The sequence below is a fragment of the Paramisgurnus dabryanus genome, chromosome 3 (genome assembly GCF_030506205.2).
Source record: "Paramisgurnus dabryanus chromosome 3, PD_genome_1.1, whole genome shotgun sequence".
In the NCBI taxonomy this organism is placed as follows: domain Eukaryota; kingdom Metazoa; phylum Chordata; class Actinopteri; order Cypriniformes; family Cobitidae; genus Paramisgurnus; species Paramisgurnus dabryanus.
Window position 1 is genome coordinate 19,530,711 of NC_133339.1, and position 21,311 is coordinate 19,552,021.

General features: G+C 37.4%; 2 protein-coding genes across 2 annotated transcripts; one reads left to right on the forward strand and one right to left on the reverse strand.

Moving 5' to 3' along the window:
* Positions 1-614: 614 nt before the first annotated feature.
* Positions 615-8,328, reverse strand: cbx6b (chromobox homolog 6b). The gene is made up of 5 exons (XM_065252814.2): positions 7,939-8,328; positions 6,245-6,288; positions 6,086-6,151; positions 5,691-5,757; positions 615-5,606 (listed from the first exon to the last, which is right to left on the reverse strand). Exons 1-5 carry the CDS (start codon positions 8,005-8,007, stop codon positions 4,347-4,349), a joined length of 1,506 nt encoding a protein of 501 aa, XP_065108886.1. The 5' UTR covers positions 8,008-8,328; the 3' UTR covers positions 615-4,346.
* baiap2l2a (BAR/IMD domain containing adaptor protein 2 like 2a) lies at positions 6,301-21,165 on the forward strand. The gene is made up of 15 exons (XM_073813868.1): positions 6,301-7,534; positions 9,344-9,398; positions 9,613-9,688; positions 11,215-11,301; positions 12,282-12,343; positions 12,487-12,558; positions 13,934-14,014; positions 14,377-14,508; positions 14,773-14,874; positions 16,082-16,136; positions 16,894-17,086; positions 17,364-17,429; positions 17,514-17,664; positions 19,661-19,701; positions 19,828-21,165. Coding segments are annotated over exons 1-15 (1,248 nt in total). The 5' UTR covers positions 6,301-7,532; the 3' UTR covers positions 19,901-21,165.
* Positions 21,166-21,311: the final 146 nt, after the last annotated feature.

Consider the following 21,311-nt stretch of genomic DNA (forward strand, 5'->3'; position numbering starts at 1 on the left):
TATTATCCTTATAAACAATTCAAGTATAATCAAAGTTAAAGTTTGACATTTATTTTGTCACACTACACTATAATAAACAATAAATAAAAGATAAGAGGAGGACTATTATGTTTTCAGCTATAATTGTGTATATATAGTTAAACTTAAAAAAATATATATATTAATATTAAATGAAAAGAAAGTTCAAGAAGATTTGAGTTGTTTCCTTTCAAGTGTTTGTTACGCCCTCTAGTGCACACAGGGGGCTATGTGTGTAGTTGTGTAGGCTTTTCAAAGGAGGACACGTTAAAAAAAATCTTTTTGCACTTAAACAGTCGAATCAACTTGGATTTACAAGTAATTTCAACTGCATTGACTAGTGATGAGTTGCTAAGTAAAGATCTCACCAAATCAGAACTTACCTTTGGCTATTATTGTGTAACAGCACAGATGTTGTTTAGCATCATGGGTGAATATTGAGATTTAGGGGTGTTTTCAATAAACATCCCAGATGTTTAATACTCTACAAAAAGAACAAAAGAAATGTTAAATATAAACAAAATGGTTGTGCACCACACACACTTAAAAATTAATGCATTATGGATTGCTCATGTAAGAAACCACACGACAAAACATTCCTTGCAAAAATCACAAATGCAATTCCTTTATTAAAACCGGGCCAGCTTGGCTAGACACTACTTCAAGACATTACAAAAATCGCCATTTTAACACTCGGTCAGTTACAAATCTGTACACAATACATAATCAAAGCAATAAAAAATAATTATAATTCTGCTATGGCCAGATTTCTTTAAAAAAGCATACGGGTATTATGCAAAAAATATTTTTACAATAACAACAGATTAAACAAATTAGAGGACGCTGATTGCATGAATCACAGAAAAAGAACAAAAAAAGTGTTCAGGCAAGGTTAAAAATGATCAGTATTTATATTAAAACACAATTAGACGAGTAGAGGAGTTTAAATCCCAACACTTATAGAGGGAAAAATGTATTTTGATTCACTACTGAAATCAGATCAATGTCAAAACACTGATGGTCAATCTGTATGTACAGCAGACAAACAATATACACCAATGTGCATTAATAGTATTTTGTGTGTGCTGAATAGTTTCAGTTGACTAAAAAGTGAGAAAAGAGTGAAGATAAACAAAAACTGAGTGTTTAAGAGTCACACAATGGTTTATATTACAAAGTTGTGGGAAACACAGCTTGAGCGCTCTGCATAACGTGCATGAGATCTGCATAAATCCATTTCATATATTCAAACTTCACTCAAATAAAATGACACAAAACAGGACATAAAATGATTCATTTCAAAATATTTACATATCCAAACACTTCTTATTTGCGCGAAATCACAAGTGCATTCGTTTTTTGTCATTTTAAATATAGGACATGCATTCTAAGTGCTAAGGAATTTTTAATTCCTCACAATTGAAAGAAAACATAAACAACCGAACGTATGGCTATCCTATCAACTCGATTACGACAAAATTTGTTTTCTGTACAGGCTCACGAGAAAATGTGGCCTTAAAACATTTGAATCATGGAGGTTTGAGCCAAATTGCGAGCAGATGTGGAGAAATAACTTGAGTGCAGGATTCGTGGGATAAACTGAATGATTCCCTGCACTCAGAGCGAATCTCCTGATGGGGATTTTGAGACGAAAATCTCATCGCCTTCCTATGCACGAGTCTTGGAGTGTTAAGTGGGATTACAGGAAAGCCAGAGAGCTTAAAAAATGTAGTCTTTGCGACAAAGATGTAGGACCAACAATGTTGGATAAGAGCACAAAACTGCAAAGAGATGGACTGGGCACCTGTTCTCTAATGTTATAACAAATATGATAAGTATAAAATAAAAAAATAAAACATGGAATGGCAACAACATGTTTTCACAAATACTTCAAACATAGAATACAAGCTGTTAAAAATCACGATCCACTGAATTGCAACACTATATTAAAGTTAATGAAGTATTTTACGTTAAAATAAGGTCTATAAAGGCTTGTTGGGCTTTTTAGCACAAGGCACTCCAATATGTACTGGAAATGACTGCTATACAAGTGTCATGGGCTCACAGTCAAAGTGTTCATATCAGTGACATCACTGTCCATTTCATCATGCTTGTGTGACTCGCTTGTGACTTCTCTTCTTTAAAAAAAGCCACTGGCTTGTTTCAACTTTTCATTAAACAGATTTCATTAGTCTATCCGGAGGCAAGAGACTATTCCAAGCACGTCAATACTACATCAAAACCTGGCTTTTCCCTGGATTCAAAGTTGTGCACGTTCAACGAAGTACACTTAAATTGGGAACGCAGGACAGCTTGATGATCTCATTGACTTTGACGTTCATGCACTTCATCAAAAACCAACAATTTTACTTTTTTAAACACTGTCTTTGAAAAAAAATACAACAAAAATATACTACAAACACCTCCATATGAATACTTCTGTAAATAACAGCCAAATTCTGAATGAGTAAATAATATAAAACTCATAGCTTACTGTTGCCTTTCTGTAGCTCAGTTTGTTGCACACGTAGAGCTGACAACACTATCTCACACACTCACGAAATTACGTACCTATAGGCACGTATGGACCAACGTGAAAATGTCACGTTTTGCCGCGTTTTTCTGTTTGTGTCACTGTCACATATTGGTTACTCAACTTTTTTGTCCTATTTTCAAACCATTGTCGCTTCGGTTAAGGGTTAGATTTGGTGCTTGCGTTATATGTCACTTTAAGTATTTGTCACTTTAAGTATTGGTTTATTAAAAAAAACATACAAGACTTATTCTTTTATATTTTCTAAACTTTAACCAATTGTCGCCTGACGTTGGGGTTAGAGTTGGGTTTGGGTAGGGATGTCATTTTATGTAAATCTAACCCTAAACCGAAGCGACAATGGTAAGAAATTAGGACAAAAAAGTTGAGTAACCAATACGTGACAGAAAAGCGTGACATGCTCATGCTCAAACGCGGCAAAACGTGACTGGTTCACGTTGGTCCATACGTGCCTATAGGTACGTAATTTCGTGATATTGGGTTGCACACACATATCTCACTAATAATACTGACACCTTAAAGGCATAGTTCACAAAAAAGTAAAGAAAATTCTGTCATCATTAACTCACCCTCAAGTTGTTACAAAACTGTATACATTTCTATGTTCTGCTAAACACAAATTAAGATATTTTGAAACACGTTAATAACAAAACAGATCTGGGGCACCATTCACTTCCATAGTATTATTTTTTACTTTAGAAGTCAATGATGCGCCATATCTGCTCGGTTACAAACATTAATAAAAGAGATCTGGGGCACCATTCACTTCCATAGTATTATTTTTTTCTTTATAAGTCAATGATGTGCCATATCTGCTTGGTTACAAACATTAATAAAAGAGATTTGGGGCACCATTCACTTCCATGGTATTATTTCTTTCTACTATGGAAGTGAATGGTGCCCCATATCTGCTCGGTTACAAACATTAACAAAAACAGATCTGGGGCACCATTCGCTTCCATAGTATATTCTTTTTTACTATAGAAGTCAATGATGCTCCATATCTGCTTAGTTACAAACATTAATAAAAGAGATCTGGGGCACGTTTCAGTTCCATAGTATTACTTTTTCTACTATACAAGTGAATGGTGCCCCAAATCTGCTCGGTTACAAACATGAACAAAAACAGATCTGGGGCACCATTCACTTCCATAGTATTATTTTTTCTACTATAAAAGTTAATGATGCCCAAGATCTGCTTGGTTATAAACATTCTTCAAAATATCTTTAGAAAGAAAGAATTTTCATTTTTTGGTGGCTTTAAATGCACGGAAGTCAAAAGCATCTACAAAATGCACAAATGGCCTTAGATTTCTAGGTAAAAATAAAAGTAAGAAAAATAAAAGCTATTTTTATTATGTACCTATAACCTCAGATCCTTGTTGCAGGAAAAGTGATAAAATACTTGCCAGGTAGTTGCACCAGATAATACAGAGCATGTCAAGCGGCCTACTACAGACGGTTGTTATACTGCTTCACTAATATAGTAGTAACCAGATACTCACTAATACCCGGTGAAACAGTTCATTATGCTCTCTGAAATTTGATGTGTTATATATTCAACTAATGGAGAATTATGCTGGTTAACAGAAACCTTTATAAAGCAGGAAGTCAGTTGAACATTAAATCAATACTGCAAACAAATTATACAGCACACCATGCAATAGGTCGCTCGGCACATCTGTGAATGCATTGGTAAATCCGTGCTTAGCTTAACAAATTCCCTAATATACTTTGTGAAAGTTGCAGAAGGCTACATCTGTGGTGTCTGCATTCATGTTTTGTTAGGTTGGTGCTTTGGCTGTGTGTTGCTTGATGTATTTTTAGGGTAGCAGGGTGGAGAAGTAGCGGAAGGTGGATGACAGAACTCTTTGATCGTGACGGTGAGAAGATTAGCCGTAATGTCCGTGACGACCACGTTGGCACATCGAGATGTCATGTCAGGATGCCAGTCTACATCTTCCTCCTCTGATGGCTCTTCCGACACGGGCACCTCAGGGACCTTAAGCGATCGGCGACTAGAAAAGGGATGGCGTCTCCGCAGTCGCCTGTCCATTTCGTGAGGCACCGAAAGGTCCAGGATGTGCTCGTTGTCTTCTGAGGATGACGAAGCAGAGGATGAAGAAGAGAACATTGGAGAAGCTGGAAGAGCAGATGCGCCCGAAGTGGGTTGAGAGGCGAGTTTGTGAACCGCTGGATCCTGGGCAATCGTCGTGGAAGGCTTGGATGTCAATGAGGAACGTTGGGATTGGTTTTGTGGTGGAGAGGGTGGCTCACCATCTGAAACCTCTGAGCTTGAGACAGAAGGTGGCAGTTCATCATTAAGAGTCTGACTTTTGGAAAACTCTGAGTTCTGGACCTTTGAACTTTGGGAAGAGGAAGATGATGAAGACAGGCCATTGTTTGGCGCACCGTTGCGGCTATCTATCCGTTGAGACTGGCTGTCCACCTTAAGTGAGTCAGAACCGAAGAGTTTTCCGAAAACAGGAAACCCAGAATTCCTAATAGGGGGTCGGATACTCTGATAGGTCACCTCACCAAAGCGCCTGTTTTTCCCAATCACCCTATTTCGAGATGGAATTTTCTGACGCCCAAAATGGGATTGGTGGACAGAGCTTAGCATATGTGTCCTTTTACTGTTGGCAACTCCACTATTTCCAGCCTTGTCAAGTACTTTAAGGTTTAAAATGACTCGGCCCTTCTTCACCTCTCTGGGTTTGACTTTCCGGTTCAGAATGCGGACCGTTTCAGAGAACGGACTGACTGTCGGCCGAGAGGAGAAAAGACCGGAGGAGCCGACCGCTTGAGCGGTGGGGTCCGGGCGGGGCAGGGGGCGGCGAGCCATACGATGACAGCGGTGAATGTCTTTCTTCAGTTTGGGTTGAGCGGCACCTGACTGAAGTTTGGCGTTGGATGGGACACTGGGAGTGTATGTTGGTGTGATGGAGGGGGGAGGAATTTTGGAATGTTGCTGAGGACGACTGTGCTTGAACTCCGGGATTCGTGGGATGGTCTCCACAGCTTGTGCTCTCGACTAAACCGCAATAACAGATAAAGGAAACTTTGTAAATCTTAAAACTAATACAAACATAAACTTATTTTCCATGACAGTTGTTACCTTCAAAAGCAATGTTTTAGGTTTAGGGCCTCTCTTCTTTGGTCCAAACATCTCTTGTTCTCGTTCTCTGAACACAAAGAAAAATGTGTGATAGCATTTATTCTTCTTACATACGATCTTAGCGCAAACCATGACTACAAAAATTTCACTTTCATGTGATGTGGCTTAAGATGTCTGTGTGACTGTTTCCTGTGGGTATGCAGGAAAGAGACAATCTTGCTTTAACTCCACTTCAAACAGAATCATCAACGGTCACAACTGTTTTTAACGTCCGTACCCTTCCACAGTTAAATGAATTAAAGCAACATCTTCATTTCTTGGAAACTGTCTTTTTGCTTTTGCAATTGTTCGTCCGGAAAAATCAAGCAAAAAGTTTTTTGCACAGTAAAACTCACTTTTGTTCAAATGCTGCAACGAGCCGTTCGTCTAGTATATTTTCTTCCGGTTCCCATGTGCTGTACCTGGAAAAAATACACAGCTCATTTACAGTTTGCTTTCTTTTGGAAATGTTAGGTTAATTTTAATTTAAGTTTAAAGGATTACATTTCACTTACTTTATTGCCCATCCTTTCCATTTCACCAGGTACTCCATTCGCCCCTATGGAAAGGCAGAAATCAATTCCCAATGTTTTCAATATAAAAAAAAAAACAGTTGAACACGAAACTTGCAATGTTTACAAAAATATGTCAATTTTTTAAGGTAATATTTCACTTATAAGATTAAATAATATTTCACTTTTCCCCACTAAAACTACTGTTCAGTTGACATTTATAATTATTTCACTGTACATAAAATCTGTTTTCCACAAATCATATGATTTGCTTGGCAGACATGGCCATAATGATTTAAAGGGGCCATGGCAGGAAAATCTGACTTTTTCCATGTTTAAGTGCTATGATTGGGTCCCCAATGCTTCTATCAACATAGAAAATGTGAAAAAGATCAACCCAGTAACTTAGTTTCGGTAAACCATTCTCTGCAAGCACATGAAAAAATAGGTCGTTGAAATTTGGCTCTCCTTATGATGTCATAAGGAGCTCTTATTATTATAATACCAAATCTTATCCAATCACAGCACTGCCATTTAGTGCAGAGAAAAGCACAATTGAGTTTTAATTGCAACAAACCACATATCATTGTGATCAGTGTTTGAATTTCATCAACTCATTTGCATTTTAAAGGACATACCCAAAACGGCACATTTTGCACACACCAACAAAGTGGCAATTTTAACATGCTATAATAAATTATTTATATGGTATTTTGAACTAAAACTTCACATATGTTCTCTGGGGACACCAAAGATTTATTTGATATCTTAAAAAAAGTCTTGTGCCATGGCCACTTTAGTGAATGAACGGCGATATGGATGTAGTTTCATAAAGATTTCAAAAAACAAAAAAAACAATTCTACTTTTGTTTTCAATTAAAAAGATTTAATAAAAGAGTGACATTAAAAGCTTGTTAATATTTTTGAGTCATTTTTGCTTTGAAACGAGGATAAATAAATGTTTAACAAAAAAGATGCCAATTCGACACAGTAATTAACTAAATCAAACGACGCGCGTGCGCAATGCAACAAAACAAGTTATTTAAATAAAAAAATATATATTTTTGAGTTTGAAAGCAAATATTTCCCCTTTTATCAGTCCTCAAAAAATCCCCGAAGCACAGACGGCGAGTTATCCGTTTCATTTTACACCACCAACATCCAAGCGACGCGACATAAACAGAACGCGACGCTCACGTTATAAATCAACGAAGCTGTCTATACAACACAACAAGCCTGCGAAATAAATACAGCGTCCGTTATTTATACGCAATGAAGACATGTATCCAACATGTAGGTATATAATATTTCCTTATGGCTACAATCATGACACCTTGCTATTTTTGACGCTTCGCACGCTTGGGTTGTCAGACGCACCGTCGGCCTTTGTCAAAAATTTGCACTCCGGGCAGACACAAAAAAGCTAACCCGCTAACAGCACCGGTCTAACTCCCATCAAAAACAAACCGTCACTGCACCGAGAGCTTCAAGAATAATATCTTACTCAAAATGAAAGTAGCCCAAATATATGCAAATGAAGGCCGTACGCGTTACCCGAGCAGTTTTGCAGACTGCAAAGGAAAGCGTGCTGCTGTAATGCAGCTTATGCATCGCAGCCGGTCTGCAGGGGTGAAGTTAAATGCGTCTGTAGGCCGCGGTGAGTGGAAATGAAGATATTTCCGCCTAAAGTGACTGACCTTGCGGATGCGACGCTTCAGGATGGCCTCAGCGGCAAACACACGGTCCCCTGCCGCGGATAACTCCATCTTTAGCGGACAGCAGAGAAGCGTTCTTCCGCGGAAGCACTAGAGGGAGGGAGGGAGAGAGATCCTGCGCCGTGGTGGACGAGTCAACACACTCACTCGCACATTAACACACACTCATTCTTCACATGCACGTATTGCACGACAAGCCGCTACACGAAGCCCCTTGCAAAAATAGGCTGACCCACCGATAATTCATCCCACAGGGAAATTACTGTAGTAACATTTTACTATAGTAAAACTAACACACTAAGGCTACTAGTAAAATGTAGTCATTGTAAACTGTTTTATTTAGTAGGCTAATTACTGCACTTTGTTAATGTATAGCCTACTCTGTATTCTGCACGAACTATTGTGAATTAATAAACTGAAGTAAATACTGCAGTACACTTGACTTTAGTATTTACTATAGTTTAAAATATGCATCTTTTTGGTAAAAAAGTGTACTTTTTGAAAAGGTACCACCCCTGTGACAACTTTTGTACCTTTTTTCTGAGAGTGTGTTATGCTATAGTTTTTTTTTTTTTTTTTTAGTATTAACTCTATGGGAATAAACTGTACTACGATAATATTATTATAACATAATAGGCCTATCTAAAAGTTTTATTACAGTTTACTATAGTAAATGCATAAAGTGTACTACAATACTTTCCAAGTATAGTGTAAATAGGATAAATCTTTAGTTTTAATATTTTGTGCTTATGTTACATATTAAGGTCTTAAAACATTTTACTTATAATAAAATAAAATGAAAAAAATACTAAAATGAATATCACTATAATAAGTGTGAAAAGTACAGTAAATTTACAGCTTCAGTCCAATGATGTCTGGAGGGAATATTTGCAATTTATTTATTTCTAGAAAAGCATCAAATTTTATGATAACTGTATGGGTAAAAAAGGAGAAAACACCAAACTTGTTAAGTGTTTATTTGACAAAATATTTTGGCAGAAGGGCAACCTACAATGTATACACAGAAACAGTGCTACCCCTTGTTTATGTAAGTTGAATTATATAAATTAAGATGGTAAGGTTGTAATAAAATGAGAAAAACTCTGCAGAGATCCACTGTCTATCTCAGGTGTGCAGTGTTTATGGCAGGTGTCTAACCTTAGCCACACCTTTATTACTCTATTCAATAATTTACACGGCTTACCTCGGTAGGGAGGCTCTCTATCTCACGCACACACACACACACACACACACATAAAGGACAGGAGAGGACACTGGAGACGAGGTGGGAGGCCAAGAGAGACCAGTGGGTTATTTGAGTTGTGTTTGTTATTTGGACACTGGACATTTTGTTTTTCTTTGTTTGTTGTGGCACGGGACAAATCAGGATGTCAGGACAAAACAGTGATCAACTGCATCGAAACACTTTGGGAATTTATACGGTAAGTATAAATTACAAAACTATAATGCGCATAATATGCCATGTTATAACCAATATTTTTCATATATTAAAGTATATCCACGGTTTCAGGTGTGATTTTCAGAAGTAGATAGTGGATGGGAAATTTCTTTTTTAGATTGATCTATAGTGATTAAACATGACGAATTGATCTGATACTGATCTTTATGCCGTTGTTCTTATCCTTCATTGCAAAGAACATAATGGAGCAGTTCAACCCAGGTCTGCAGAGACTGGTGGCACTGGGAAACAACTACATTCAGGCTTTCCAAGGTGAGTGACCATGAGATGGTAGAGAGAATGAATGAAATGAAAAGTAAAGAGGCTGAACTTTGGCCTGTTAGTTGTCATTGATGATAAGCACTGCTTTGAAATCATTGGCTGATTTGTCATCATTGTTTAATGACTGTCCATTTTATGAGCTTGAGTTGATCTCAGCAGAGCTGGTAATGATACATGTTACTTTAATAGAAACGTCAACAAACAAAGACATCTATCAAACAACCCCTTATTAACCAATAAAGTTGCTTTTGATGTGGCAAATATAAAAAAGCTCTTTGAGCACATGTATACAAGAATAGATAAAAGATCTATTAAATGGTTTCACAAAGACAACACACCCTGGCAAGTGTATTTTAATGAGGTTTATGATTATAACATTTTAAAATAAGCTTGTATGCATTAATAACATGAACTAACAATGAACAATACTTCTACAGCATTTATTAATCTTAGTTCATGTTCAATTTAACATTTACATACATTTTAATATCAAATGTTATAGCTTAGGGCTGTCACAATGATAAAATAACCGTCTCATCGCGATTGTTTGACCTTATCGCGATAATTTCAGATCACCACAATGATTGCACATCTCTCTAAAAAACACAAGGGGGAGCTGCATCACCTGTATAAACGAGACCGTTTCAAATGGCGCTCCTTAACCAGCAATTCCAAATTTAGGGAAGTGAAGGATGCTATTCTTAAGGATCTATAAGGATTTTTTTTTGCAGCCACTACAGACATGTGGTCCAGTACTAATATGACATTGGTAGGATTGGCTACTATTTGAGGCTCGTTCTGGTATAGTCAGTTTATTTTGATTGCATTTTTATTTTCAGTTATTTTTCAGAAACTTTATTGTGTTTATTTCTTATGAAAAAACAGATTTAATGATATTTATTAAATAATTAAATGTGTTATGTGTATAAATATTTACTTGCAAAAGATTTAATTTAAATAATCACAACAATGTGTGAATATTATTTCATGAACAAACAAAATATGTATGAGAGTTAAATGTCAAAGCAATAAGACAGTCAATTAATCGTCATAATCGCCACAATTTGTTAGACAATTAACCATCAGCCAAATTACATAATTATGACAGCCCTATTATAGCTGTTAACATTAGTTAATGCACAATAAAGTAACATGAACGATTATATTGGTATGAACTAATATTAACATAAATTAATAAATGCTGAATACTATATTGTTTATTGTTAGTTCTTGTTAGCTAATGCATTTACTTATGTTAACAAAAACAACCATATCGTATTAAATATTAAATAATTGTATGGTCTTTTATGATATATCATGTTAATATTTTCCCTGTCATGTAAATTCATCTGTATTTATTTATAGATATTTTTCTGCAAAACAAGACACTAAACTATAAAATAAATAAAATAATATTAATAAATACAATCTAATTCTTTTATGTATTTTTTAAATAATGTTGATAAATCATACTGTACATGTATTTATAATTTATATTTGTGTGTGTTTGTCTACAGCCCTTGCTGTCACAGGTGAGGCCTATTTCAATGCTTTGGCTAAAATGGGTGAACAGGCCATGCAGCGTGTGTCCTCACGTTTGCTGGGTAAGTGTTTACACCAAATTATTTGTGACCCTGGACCACAAAACCAGTCATAAGTAGTACGAGTATGCCAAAAATCATTAGAATATTAAATAAAGTCCATATTCCATGAAGATATTTTGTCAATTTCATACCATATAAGAATGTATTCATAATTAGTCATGTGTTGCTATGGTCTTCATTTGGACAACTTTAAAATGCGATTTTCTCAATATTTCCATTTTCCACCCTCAGATTCCAGATTTTTAAATAGTTGTATTTTTAATGGTAAATATTGTCCTAACAAACCATACATCAATGGAAAGATTTTTCTGTATCAGAGATTAGATTATCATAAATGTCTTCTTTCTGATCATGTACTTTTTAAAACACAGAGACACACACAGATAGAGTTTTGCACGTTTATTGAGGGTATTAAACTGGGAGGGAGCCGGTGTCCTTAACAAATTGTACTTTACTCTTCAATGCACTTTGTTCCTTGCTGGATAAAATGTATGTGTTTTGGCGAGCATCTCCCTGTTATGTTTCATTGGAAAAATTCAATTTCAGTGGTACTAAATCATATTTTACGAGCATACAGAGACGATGTGTATTCTCTGAGTACTTTCTATTATGGTCATGTAACTGTATCTCATCTGTGATTTTAAATAATAAATGATGATGCACCATCAGCCAAGCAGTGTATGCGTAACTTTAAAAAGCATTATAGCTCTGCTTTAAGCTTGCTAATAATTTAAATGAGGTGTGCAGTGCTGTGGCTTCTCAGGACTGGAATCGAGGACCATTTTAGTTTATTATGCTTGTAAGGGCTGTTTGTTATTCTTACAATGTCATTTATTTCAGGTTTTACTATCTATGTGAAGACATTTGGTTTCTACAATGCAGGCCAAACCTGCTACCCCCCAAACACACACACACACAGCCAGAGGATTGTGTGTTATAGAGTTATATATGAAATCTGACTTTGTTTGTGTGTTCCTCAGGTGATGTATTGATACAGATCTCAGAGAATCAGAAGAGATTCAACAGTGAACTGGAGGGAGTGGTGTGTTAACTATTCTCTCTTTTTTCTGGCCACCTATCGTCTTCTGTTTATGTGCCTTTTTGGGTGTAAAACAATATTTGATTGTCTTTATGGCCAAACCCATGTGTATTTAGTCACTGTTTGTGTATGTGTGTGTGTTCTAGTTTCGTTGGTTTCACTCTGAGGTCCTGCAAGACATGGAACACAATGTCAGGTTGGATAAAGAGTACATATTAGTGAGTGTCCAACTGTTTTACAGATCTATAACAGGTCATTTTCATCTTAAAGGAAAACACCACAGTTTTCAATATTTTACTATGTTCTTACCTCAACTTAGACGAATTAATACATAGCTATCTTTTTTCAATGCGTGCACTTAATCTTTGTACAGAGGGTCGTGAATGTGTTAGCATTTAGCCTAGCGACATTCATTCCTTGGGATCCAAACAGGGATGAATTTAGAACCCACCAAACACTTCCATGTTTTCCCTATTTACATTTAAACATTTAGCAGACGCTTTTGTCCGAAGCGACTTACAAATGAGGTAAACAATAGAAGCAATTATAGCAACACAAGAACAGCAAAACATAAGTGCAACGGAAATAGTCTCATCAAGTCCAACACAGTATACATACCCAGGGGTTGGTTAGTACAAAAAATTGTGTTGTATGGTATGGTGGCGGAAGAGCACTTAGTTTGCAGCACTTCGACTTCGGCACTCAATAACATCATCATCTCTCCTGACTCCTCCCCCTCTCGCTCAAACTTCTGTCAATATTACTGCACGTGCGATAGAAGTGCTGCAAACTAAGTGCTCCTCCGCCAAACAATATAGTTCTCATTTTTATCCACTTAAAAAATCACCACGTTTTATTTCGTGCCACCATACATACTTGTGTAACTACTCACGTAACAGTCTTTAAATAGGGAAAACATGGAAGTGTTTGGATCCTAAGGATTGAATGGGGCTAGGCTAAATGCTAACACATTCACAACGCGCTGTACAAAGATTAAGTGCACGCATTTAAAAAAGATAGGTATGTATTCATTCATCTAAGTTGTGGTAAGAACATAGTAAAATATTGAAAAATAGTGGTGTTTTCCTTTAAGCTGCAATAAGTAACCTTTGCCTCTATATCGCCATCTCTGTTTAAAAAATAAAATTGCAGTTTATGTATGTTATATTTTTTGAGAAGCAATTGACATTTCCTGCAGAACTATATGGCTTAAAAGCATAGTTCACCCAAAAATGGAAACTCTGTCATCATTTTTCACCCTCATGTTGTCACAACCTGTATTAATGTCTTTGTTCTGCTGAACACAAAGTAAGATAGAAAATATACTACTATGGAAGTCAATGGTGCTCAAAAACCATTTGGTTACAAACATTGCTCAAAATATTTTCCTTTGTGTTTAGCAGAACAAAGGCATTTAAACAGGTTTGTAACCAAATAAGGGTGAGTAAAAGATGACAGAATTTTCTTTTTTTTTTTTGCTTGAACTATCCCTTTAACTTATAAATCATTGTTTTAAAAGCTTACCGTTATGAAGCAGGGTAAGATAATGAGACCTGAATATTAAAAAGGAAATATATTTATGTTCTCCTCCAGGCTAGCAAGAGGCAATATGAGAATGAGGTGAGAAACCAGGCAACCGCATTGGAGAGACAATTGAGGAGAGGGATTCCACAGGTGAGAGCACTGCCCCAAATAGTTCATCCGTGGTTTTGATTTCATGTCTATGATGTTCACATGACTGTAGGGCGTCTCATGTATTTAGAAAAATGCTCATGAACAACTGGTAATTGGTAATTTCAGCCAGCGTAGTCATTTTGAGCAATATGCATCAGTCCACAAATGCTGAATGGACTAAAACCGGTGTGCGTATCTACATAGACCATGTGTCACCAGGAGGATGCCGATGAGAATTTTTATTTAGGACAGCACTGAGGCCTTCAAACAGATGGTTGAAGACATACATGCACTCATGATGCTGCAAAAAACACAGAGGAAGACCGATGATAATGTTGGTAATGATGGTATACTGTGTGTAGGACGGCAGTGAATATGTGCGGTTTCTGAGGGAGAGTCAAAAAGAGGCGCTAAAGGAGGAAGAAAGGAGATATCGATTCCTGGCTGAGAAACACTGCGGTCTCTCCCAGTCCATTGCCTATCTCATGAACAAGGTTAATATTGTCATTAAAGTGTCTGTAATCAACCAACTGTTTAATAGTGTCTGAGGGCTTCGAGACATAACCATGGTGATATAAGCCGATGTTTATTGCTTGGCTATTAGGGTGGGTTTATGGGAAAATGGGAGCTAGGATTAACATTATAAAACTTCGTTTTTATGACATTTATTTTTATTACTTTGCCTGTTTGAAATTCAGGTTTTGTTCAATCATTTAAAGTGCTATATCTAATTACTAATGATGTTTTTCCTCCCACAGACAGGGGGCGGGCTGCAGAACAAAGTAGAGGGGTGGAAAGATCTGGTGAATCACACCAGAGAAGCACGTCCACGCACTCCTCCGCGACTTGATGATAATGTGGTGGGAAAGAAAATAAGCCATTAAACATAATCACAGTCATCTGATACGTTGCTACACAACTTTTCTTTTAATTCCGGTGTTCCTGATGATCATTTATTACACACTTTGTTTAATGGATTTCTAAGTATTTTAAGGCTTCTCACATAATCACATTATTTAAACTAAAATATTTTTTTTATCTTTATTTATTTACTTATTTACTAAGTAGCTGTATATTTACGAAGATATAATGTGAGAATTTTAATAAGACCCTGCCTAGAATTATTTTTGCGATATCTATCGGACTCTTCGTTATACTTTAACTATTTTAATGACACTTAATGGCCCTGTCCCAAATTGCAAACTCCGGACTTGTGGACTTCCTTACTAGGCGTTCACACCAGACGCGGTAAAGGCGGCAAGCGCAAGCGATTTACATGTTAAGTCAATGCAAAGACGCGAATAAACATTCTGTGGTATGAAATGTGCGAAAGGCGTGACGCGAATGGCATGGAAGGTGCAGCGCGAATGGTGCGGAATGTGCGGCACGGATTGCGCATTCTGTGAGAATTGAGCATTGCCGCGAGAAACGCGCGTGAAGTTGAAAAATCTGAACCTTGGCGGATTTCCATGCAGCGTTAACCAATCAGGACCTTGTTGTAATAGTGACGTGATTACAATAAGCGAGTGAAGTCTAAGTGGAGGCGCAGAAACCCCTCCCATGATGCGAATTTCCGTGTGATTGTCTCGAATTACTGGAATTTTTTACACGCGAATGAAGCGAGTAAACTCAAAATTTTCAAGAGTCCACCTACACGCGAATAGTGCGTTTTTGCTGCTTCTAACACAGCTGGTGTGAACGTACAATTAGAGTCCACACTTTGATGACATCATGTAGTGGACCCTTAACGCGAATCCAAGAGGGCACAACGAAGTCGTATTTTGGGACAGATTCGAGCGTCACGCCGGAAATATGAAGAGAAGTTGCCATTCAGTGTTAACTCCTCCTTTCGGTCATCTGATTGTATGATTTCTTTTTCGCAAGGACTTCTGGGTTGGAAAAGTGCACGAAGCCTGCTGCAGTGCGGGCTTCGCCGAAGACCGTATCAAGGGTGCATAAGGCATTTAAGGCCACAAGACCGAAAGTCCACATAAAGTGCGCCATTTGGAACAGGGCCATAGTCCTTATTTTTATAATATAGTCAATGTTTTCTTCTTCCTCCCGCAGTTTACTGATGGTGTTAGTCGTTTTGCGGAGCCTTTGGGCAGAGTTCCCTCTAGAGGTGTGGAGGTCTTATGACATCAGCAGAATTGAAATCTAGGGCCTCATTTATAAAACTCTTTAAAATTTGATCATAAAGTGTGCGTACACAAATATTCCATATTTATAAAAACTGCCTTTGACGTGGAAAAGTGCTTAGCGCCACGTCAGGGTCTGAGCAAGCGTACGTACTTTTGCTTGTCCACTCTAAAAATGGCTGGGTTATTTTTGACCATAATGGGTAAATATTTGACAGAACACAACGCTGGGTTAAAATTGACCCAATGCTGGGTTGTTTTAACCCAACTGCTGGGTTATTATACCCCATGGTTGCATAACAACAACCCAACATTGGGTCAACTGTAACCCACCATGTGTGCAATAAATAACCAAGAGTATCCGATTGCTGCAGGTTTTTGGAAATATAAGTCATTTTTGCTGCCCAAAAAGTATTTAAACATTGACAGGTGCTCTTTTATATGTCTGTGACATTAATTGGCATCGTTTAAAGGGGAAAATCTGCAACTGTTCAGCTGCGCACAATTTCAAGCTCATTTATAGATTTCACGTCTGAAAGTGAGGTGTACGCGCGTTTACTATGCGTACATTCGTTCTATGCATTCATACACGCGCGCTTTTTAGAAATTATCGTAACATCAAATTTAGGACATTTTCTACGCAGCATTTTATAAATGAGGCCCATAATGACAGAATTAGCCTTGGCTTGTTTTGTTAAATAGTGTGACTGACGAACCTTCATCCTTCATTAATCATCCTAGGCCCCTCCCCCCAGCACAGTCGTTCAAACTCTTCCTCGGGATTTCCTGGAGGCAGAGTGATGCGAGCACTTGTGTCCCACCCTCCCGCCGCGAACCCCACCCTCCTGCCATTCGCCCAGGGAGAAACCATAACCTTGCTTGTTCAGGAACCAAGGAACGGCTGGCTGTATGGCCGCTGTGACAGTTCAGGACGGTGAGGAATTTTTCACACACTATAACCTTTTAGGACTTAACCTAAGTCCTGTGGTCAAACCTTATGGCAAACTGGAGAGTTTCTGTGCTCTCCCATCTAATCTCGAGTAAGCTGTTTCATATCAATGCACTAAATGTGATGGTTTTAAACTGTTCAACCATGTTTTTAAAACTAGCAAAACATTGTTTCCTCATTGGTTCTGTTAAAGACCCTTTAAGCCTGACCACTAGATGTAGTTTCATGCACATTCGATCCCCTTGGTTTGTGTATTGTTCAGGCAGGGCTGGTTCCCAGCTGCTTACGTAGGTCCCACAGATGAGCCACCTGAACCGCCTGCCCCCAGGTAAGCCGATACTGCGCATTTTCTAACACCTGCGCAGGTGCTTCCCTTTACACTCTATGACCCTTGACATCTCTTTCACAACAGCTATCGTAGAAGCAGCACCGGTATGAGTAACCATTTTGACCAACCCATCAGCAGCAGCCACCATGTGGCTCCACCCCCGGCGCCTCCTCCACCTCCATCATTCAAATCCAGCACGTCCAGGCCAGTTACGCCCACCCCTTCAGAAAATAAAGTAAGTGAATTGCATTACACAACTACTTCCTTAACGTGACGTTTTTCAGAGTAAATTGTTCCTATAGCTTACTTGGTGAAACATTGAGTTAACAGTGCAAAGGTCATGGGTTCGGTCTCAGGGAACACACATACTGATAAAATGTATAAGAAGTCGCTTTTGATAAAAGCATCTGTCAAGTGCATAAATGTTAATATAAGACAAATGGTAGAAATAAAATGTATTTATATTAAAGGATTTAAGAGTAAGAGGAATTTGTGATGTCACCCTTAAAGGAAGGTTGCCATTTGTGCAGACAATCATTTTGTTTCTTTGAAATAACATGGACTGATGATTTAGATTTCATGAAGTAATACTGTCATCAAATCCCTCTAAACAATTTACAATAATTCAATCTTTTTAAAGATCTTCATAATAATTTAAAGTAATTCATTAGAGATTCCCACATTTACATTTAATGCATTTTGCTGACACTTTTATCCAAAGCACATTTATGCTAAACTGGAATCAAGCTGGAATTGAACCCATGACCTTTACATTGCTAACACAATGAGCATCTCAATTCTTATAGGCTAAAATAAATGTGTGGATGGAGTTGAATCAGTCCAGGTTTGAATATTAAATATGTCAGTTCTTTGCTATGGCCAGCAGGGGCACTGTGGTAAAGTACTTTTCTCCACAACGCCTCATCCATCATTCTGGTGGCTGCAAGGGGGCAGCTCCTTCTGCTGATGCTCTGTGAGTGTGTGTGTGTGTGTGTGTGTGTGTGTGTGTGTGTGTGTGTGTGTGTATGTGTGTTGTGATGTGCATGCTTTTATTCGTTCCAGTACTCTGCCTACAGCAGAGGTACTCAAAACCTGCTCAAAAACTTTCAAACCGGCATGTGAATGTACCAATTTGAAGGCACAGTGCCTGATTTTTTACATTCATAACTATGCATGAGTCTGCAAAATATAGGCAGATGGGTATTACGTGACCTGTGACTCACCTGTTAAGTACTTCAGGTGTACAGCAACTTAACTTTTAGAACTTCAAGAGTGCTTTTGGTTTGATTTTGTGTTGTAGCCATGCCATATACTAAGATGCTTTGCATTTTCCTGCGTTTGCTGTGACTTTTGAATAGAAGTGATTAAAGGGGTTGCTAAAATGAAAGTTATTTCGTGTATTTGGTGTAATGCAATGTGATTATGCTGTTTAAAGGAAAACACCACCTTTTTTCAAAAGTATAATATATTTTTACCTCAACTTAGACAAATTCATACATACTTATCTTTTTTCAATGCATGCACTTAATCTTTGTATACTGTGTCGTGAATATGTTAGTATTTAGCTTAGCCCCATTTATTCCTTAGGATCCAAACAGGGATGAATTTAGAAGCCCCCAACACTTCCATGTTTTCCCTATTTAAAGACTGTTACATGAGTAAATGGTGGCACAAAATAAAACGTTATGATTTTTAAGCGGATAAAAATGAGAACTATATTGTATGGCAGAAGAGCACTTAGTTTTAAGCACTTCAACCTCGGCTCGGGCGCAGTAATATTGACAGAAGTTTGAGCGAGAGGGGGAGGAGTCAGGAGTGATGATGTTACTGCATGCCGAAACTAAATGCTCTTCCGCCATACAAAAATCACCATGTTTTATTTGGTGCCACCATACTTAGGCTACTTGTGTAACTACTCATGTAACAGTCTTTAAATAGGGAAAACCTGGAAGTGTTTGGTGGCTTCTAAATTCTTCCCTGTTTGGATCCTAAAAAATGAATGGGGCTAGGCTAAATGCTAACACATTTACGACGCGCTGTACAAAGATTAAGTGTAGGCATTGAAAAAATATAAGTATGTATTAATTTGTCTAAGTTGAGGTAAAACATAGTAAAATATTGAAAAACGGTGGTGTTTTCCTTTAAGGTTAAAAAACACCAAAGACAAATGAAACATGATCATATGACCCCTTAAAAACAGCAACATGTATTTACACACATATTTTTTACAGAGACAAGATAGTTATGGATCTCGACCAGAACTTTTTCCAAGGTTGGTGGAATTATATGCTGTTTTCTAGTACAGTAATGCCTGATAGTTTGCTTGCTTAGCATTCTGGATCTGTACCAAAATGGAATCCTGTCAATATTATAATCACGCCTTTCTCTGTTTTTGCAGAGGCACAAATCCATTTGCCACTGTGAAGCTGAAACCCACAAAAACCAATGATAGATCTGCTCCACGTGTATGAATAACATTTGAGCCAATGAGAGTTCAGATCCTGCTTGCATATCAGCGCTGCACATTTTCCGTCGTTCAATCATGCATATTCAAAGACATTCATTTTTCACTGTAATTTTATCAGTAAATGCATTCCAGTTTAGATAATGTGACTTGGCAATGATCAACGACTGGTCTTTTAAAGCCCATTAAAATGAGTAGTTAGGCCTTCAGAGTTAATGCATGGGAAAATCTGCCTCTGAAGGGGCAATCTATAATTTCTTTATCTATACGTCACTAAAGTTCCTGCAATAAGACTCTTGAATATCAGTAGTGACTGTGTGTCATCAAACGTTATACTTCCTGGTTGTCTTATGTTTTACTGTTATCAGAATGGTGATTTACAAAGTCAGCTTAATTTCAAATTCAGTTTTTTCAAAGTGTACGTCTTTTAACTTTATTAACATTGTATATAATTTGCATTCTACTTTATACAAATGCTCATTTTTAAATATCAATGGTTGTTATTAAAGCACTTTAAATGTCTAGCAGTTGTTTAACTACAGTTCTATGTGGTTTGACCCTTGACCCCTGGCGCCTTTGATAACCCAGCCATCGGATGCTATCCCGCTCCGTGCTTGAACTCTGTCTTTAGGCTCAGGTAATTCTTCTGACGTGCCCAATTATGCAGCCCTTAAATTGGGTGTTTGGTCCGTTTAAGTGCCTATAAAGTGAATGTCCTTTTAACCTTGACAGTAATTGGCGCGACCTTTCACCAAGGTGTCAAACCCATTAGCGCAAACTCATTTGTATGTTTTCTCAACTCAAAAGATTTAATTAATGCACAATTTTTAAAAGATAAATATGGTGGCCTTTATCACAGCGATTCATTGTGTGGTTTGCTTGATAAATAAAGGAAACAAAATACAACATTTAAGCACTCCAAGAGTTATCTCTATTGGTTCTTCACACCTTTAAGTGTTTATATGAAGAAATGTTGATTCTGTGTCTCGTAAAAAGTTAGCGACGAGGTGGACTTTTCAACTGTAGTGATGGTATAAATGGTACAAGCAGCAATTATTGTATTTTTAAAGGCCATCAAACATGTTTTTGTTGGAACAATGTGCCCTGAGGAATTGTGCATAATAATTCTGTATAATTTAATATGGTTAAGAAGGGTTTTACGTCTTGAAGGGATAATTAAAATTAAAATTCTGTCATCATTTACTCCCCATAAAGTTGTTTAAAACCTGTATAAATACTTTGTTCTGCTTAACACGAAGAAAGAAGAATGTTTGTAACTAAACAGATCAGGGGCACCATTCACTTACATGGCATTATTTTTTGTTACTATGGAAGTCAATGGTATTCTTTAAAATATTTTCCTTTGTGTACAGCAGAAAAAGTAAATTTATAAAGATTTTTCACAACTTGGGGGGGGG

Excerpts from the sequence above, each read along its gene's own strand:
- baiap2l2a (XM_073813868.1), top strand. Across the intron at positions 16,137-16,893 it reads GGGCAGAGTTCCCTCTAGAG|GCCCCTCCCCCCAGCACAGT; the intron begins GTGTGGAGGTCT and ends TAATCATCCTAG. Across the intron at positions 17,430-17,513 it reads CCTGAACCGCCTGCCCCCAG|CTATCGTAGAAGCAGCACCG; the intron begins GTAAGCCGATAC and ends CTTTCACAACAG.
- cbx6b (XM_065252814.2), bottom strand. The coding sequence starts at position 8,007 with ATGGAGTTATCCGCGGCAGGGGACCGTGTGTTTGCCGCTGAGGCCATC. Across the intron at positions 5,758-6,085 it reads GTTGCAGCATTTGAACAAAA|AGAACGAGAACAAGAGATGT; the intron begins GTGAGTTTTACT and ends CTTTGTGTTCAG. Across the intron at positions 5,607-5,690 it reads CTAAAACATTGCTTTTGAAG|TCGAGAGCACAAGCTGTGGA; the intron begins GTAACAACTGTC and ends ATTGCGGTTTAG.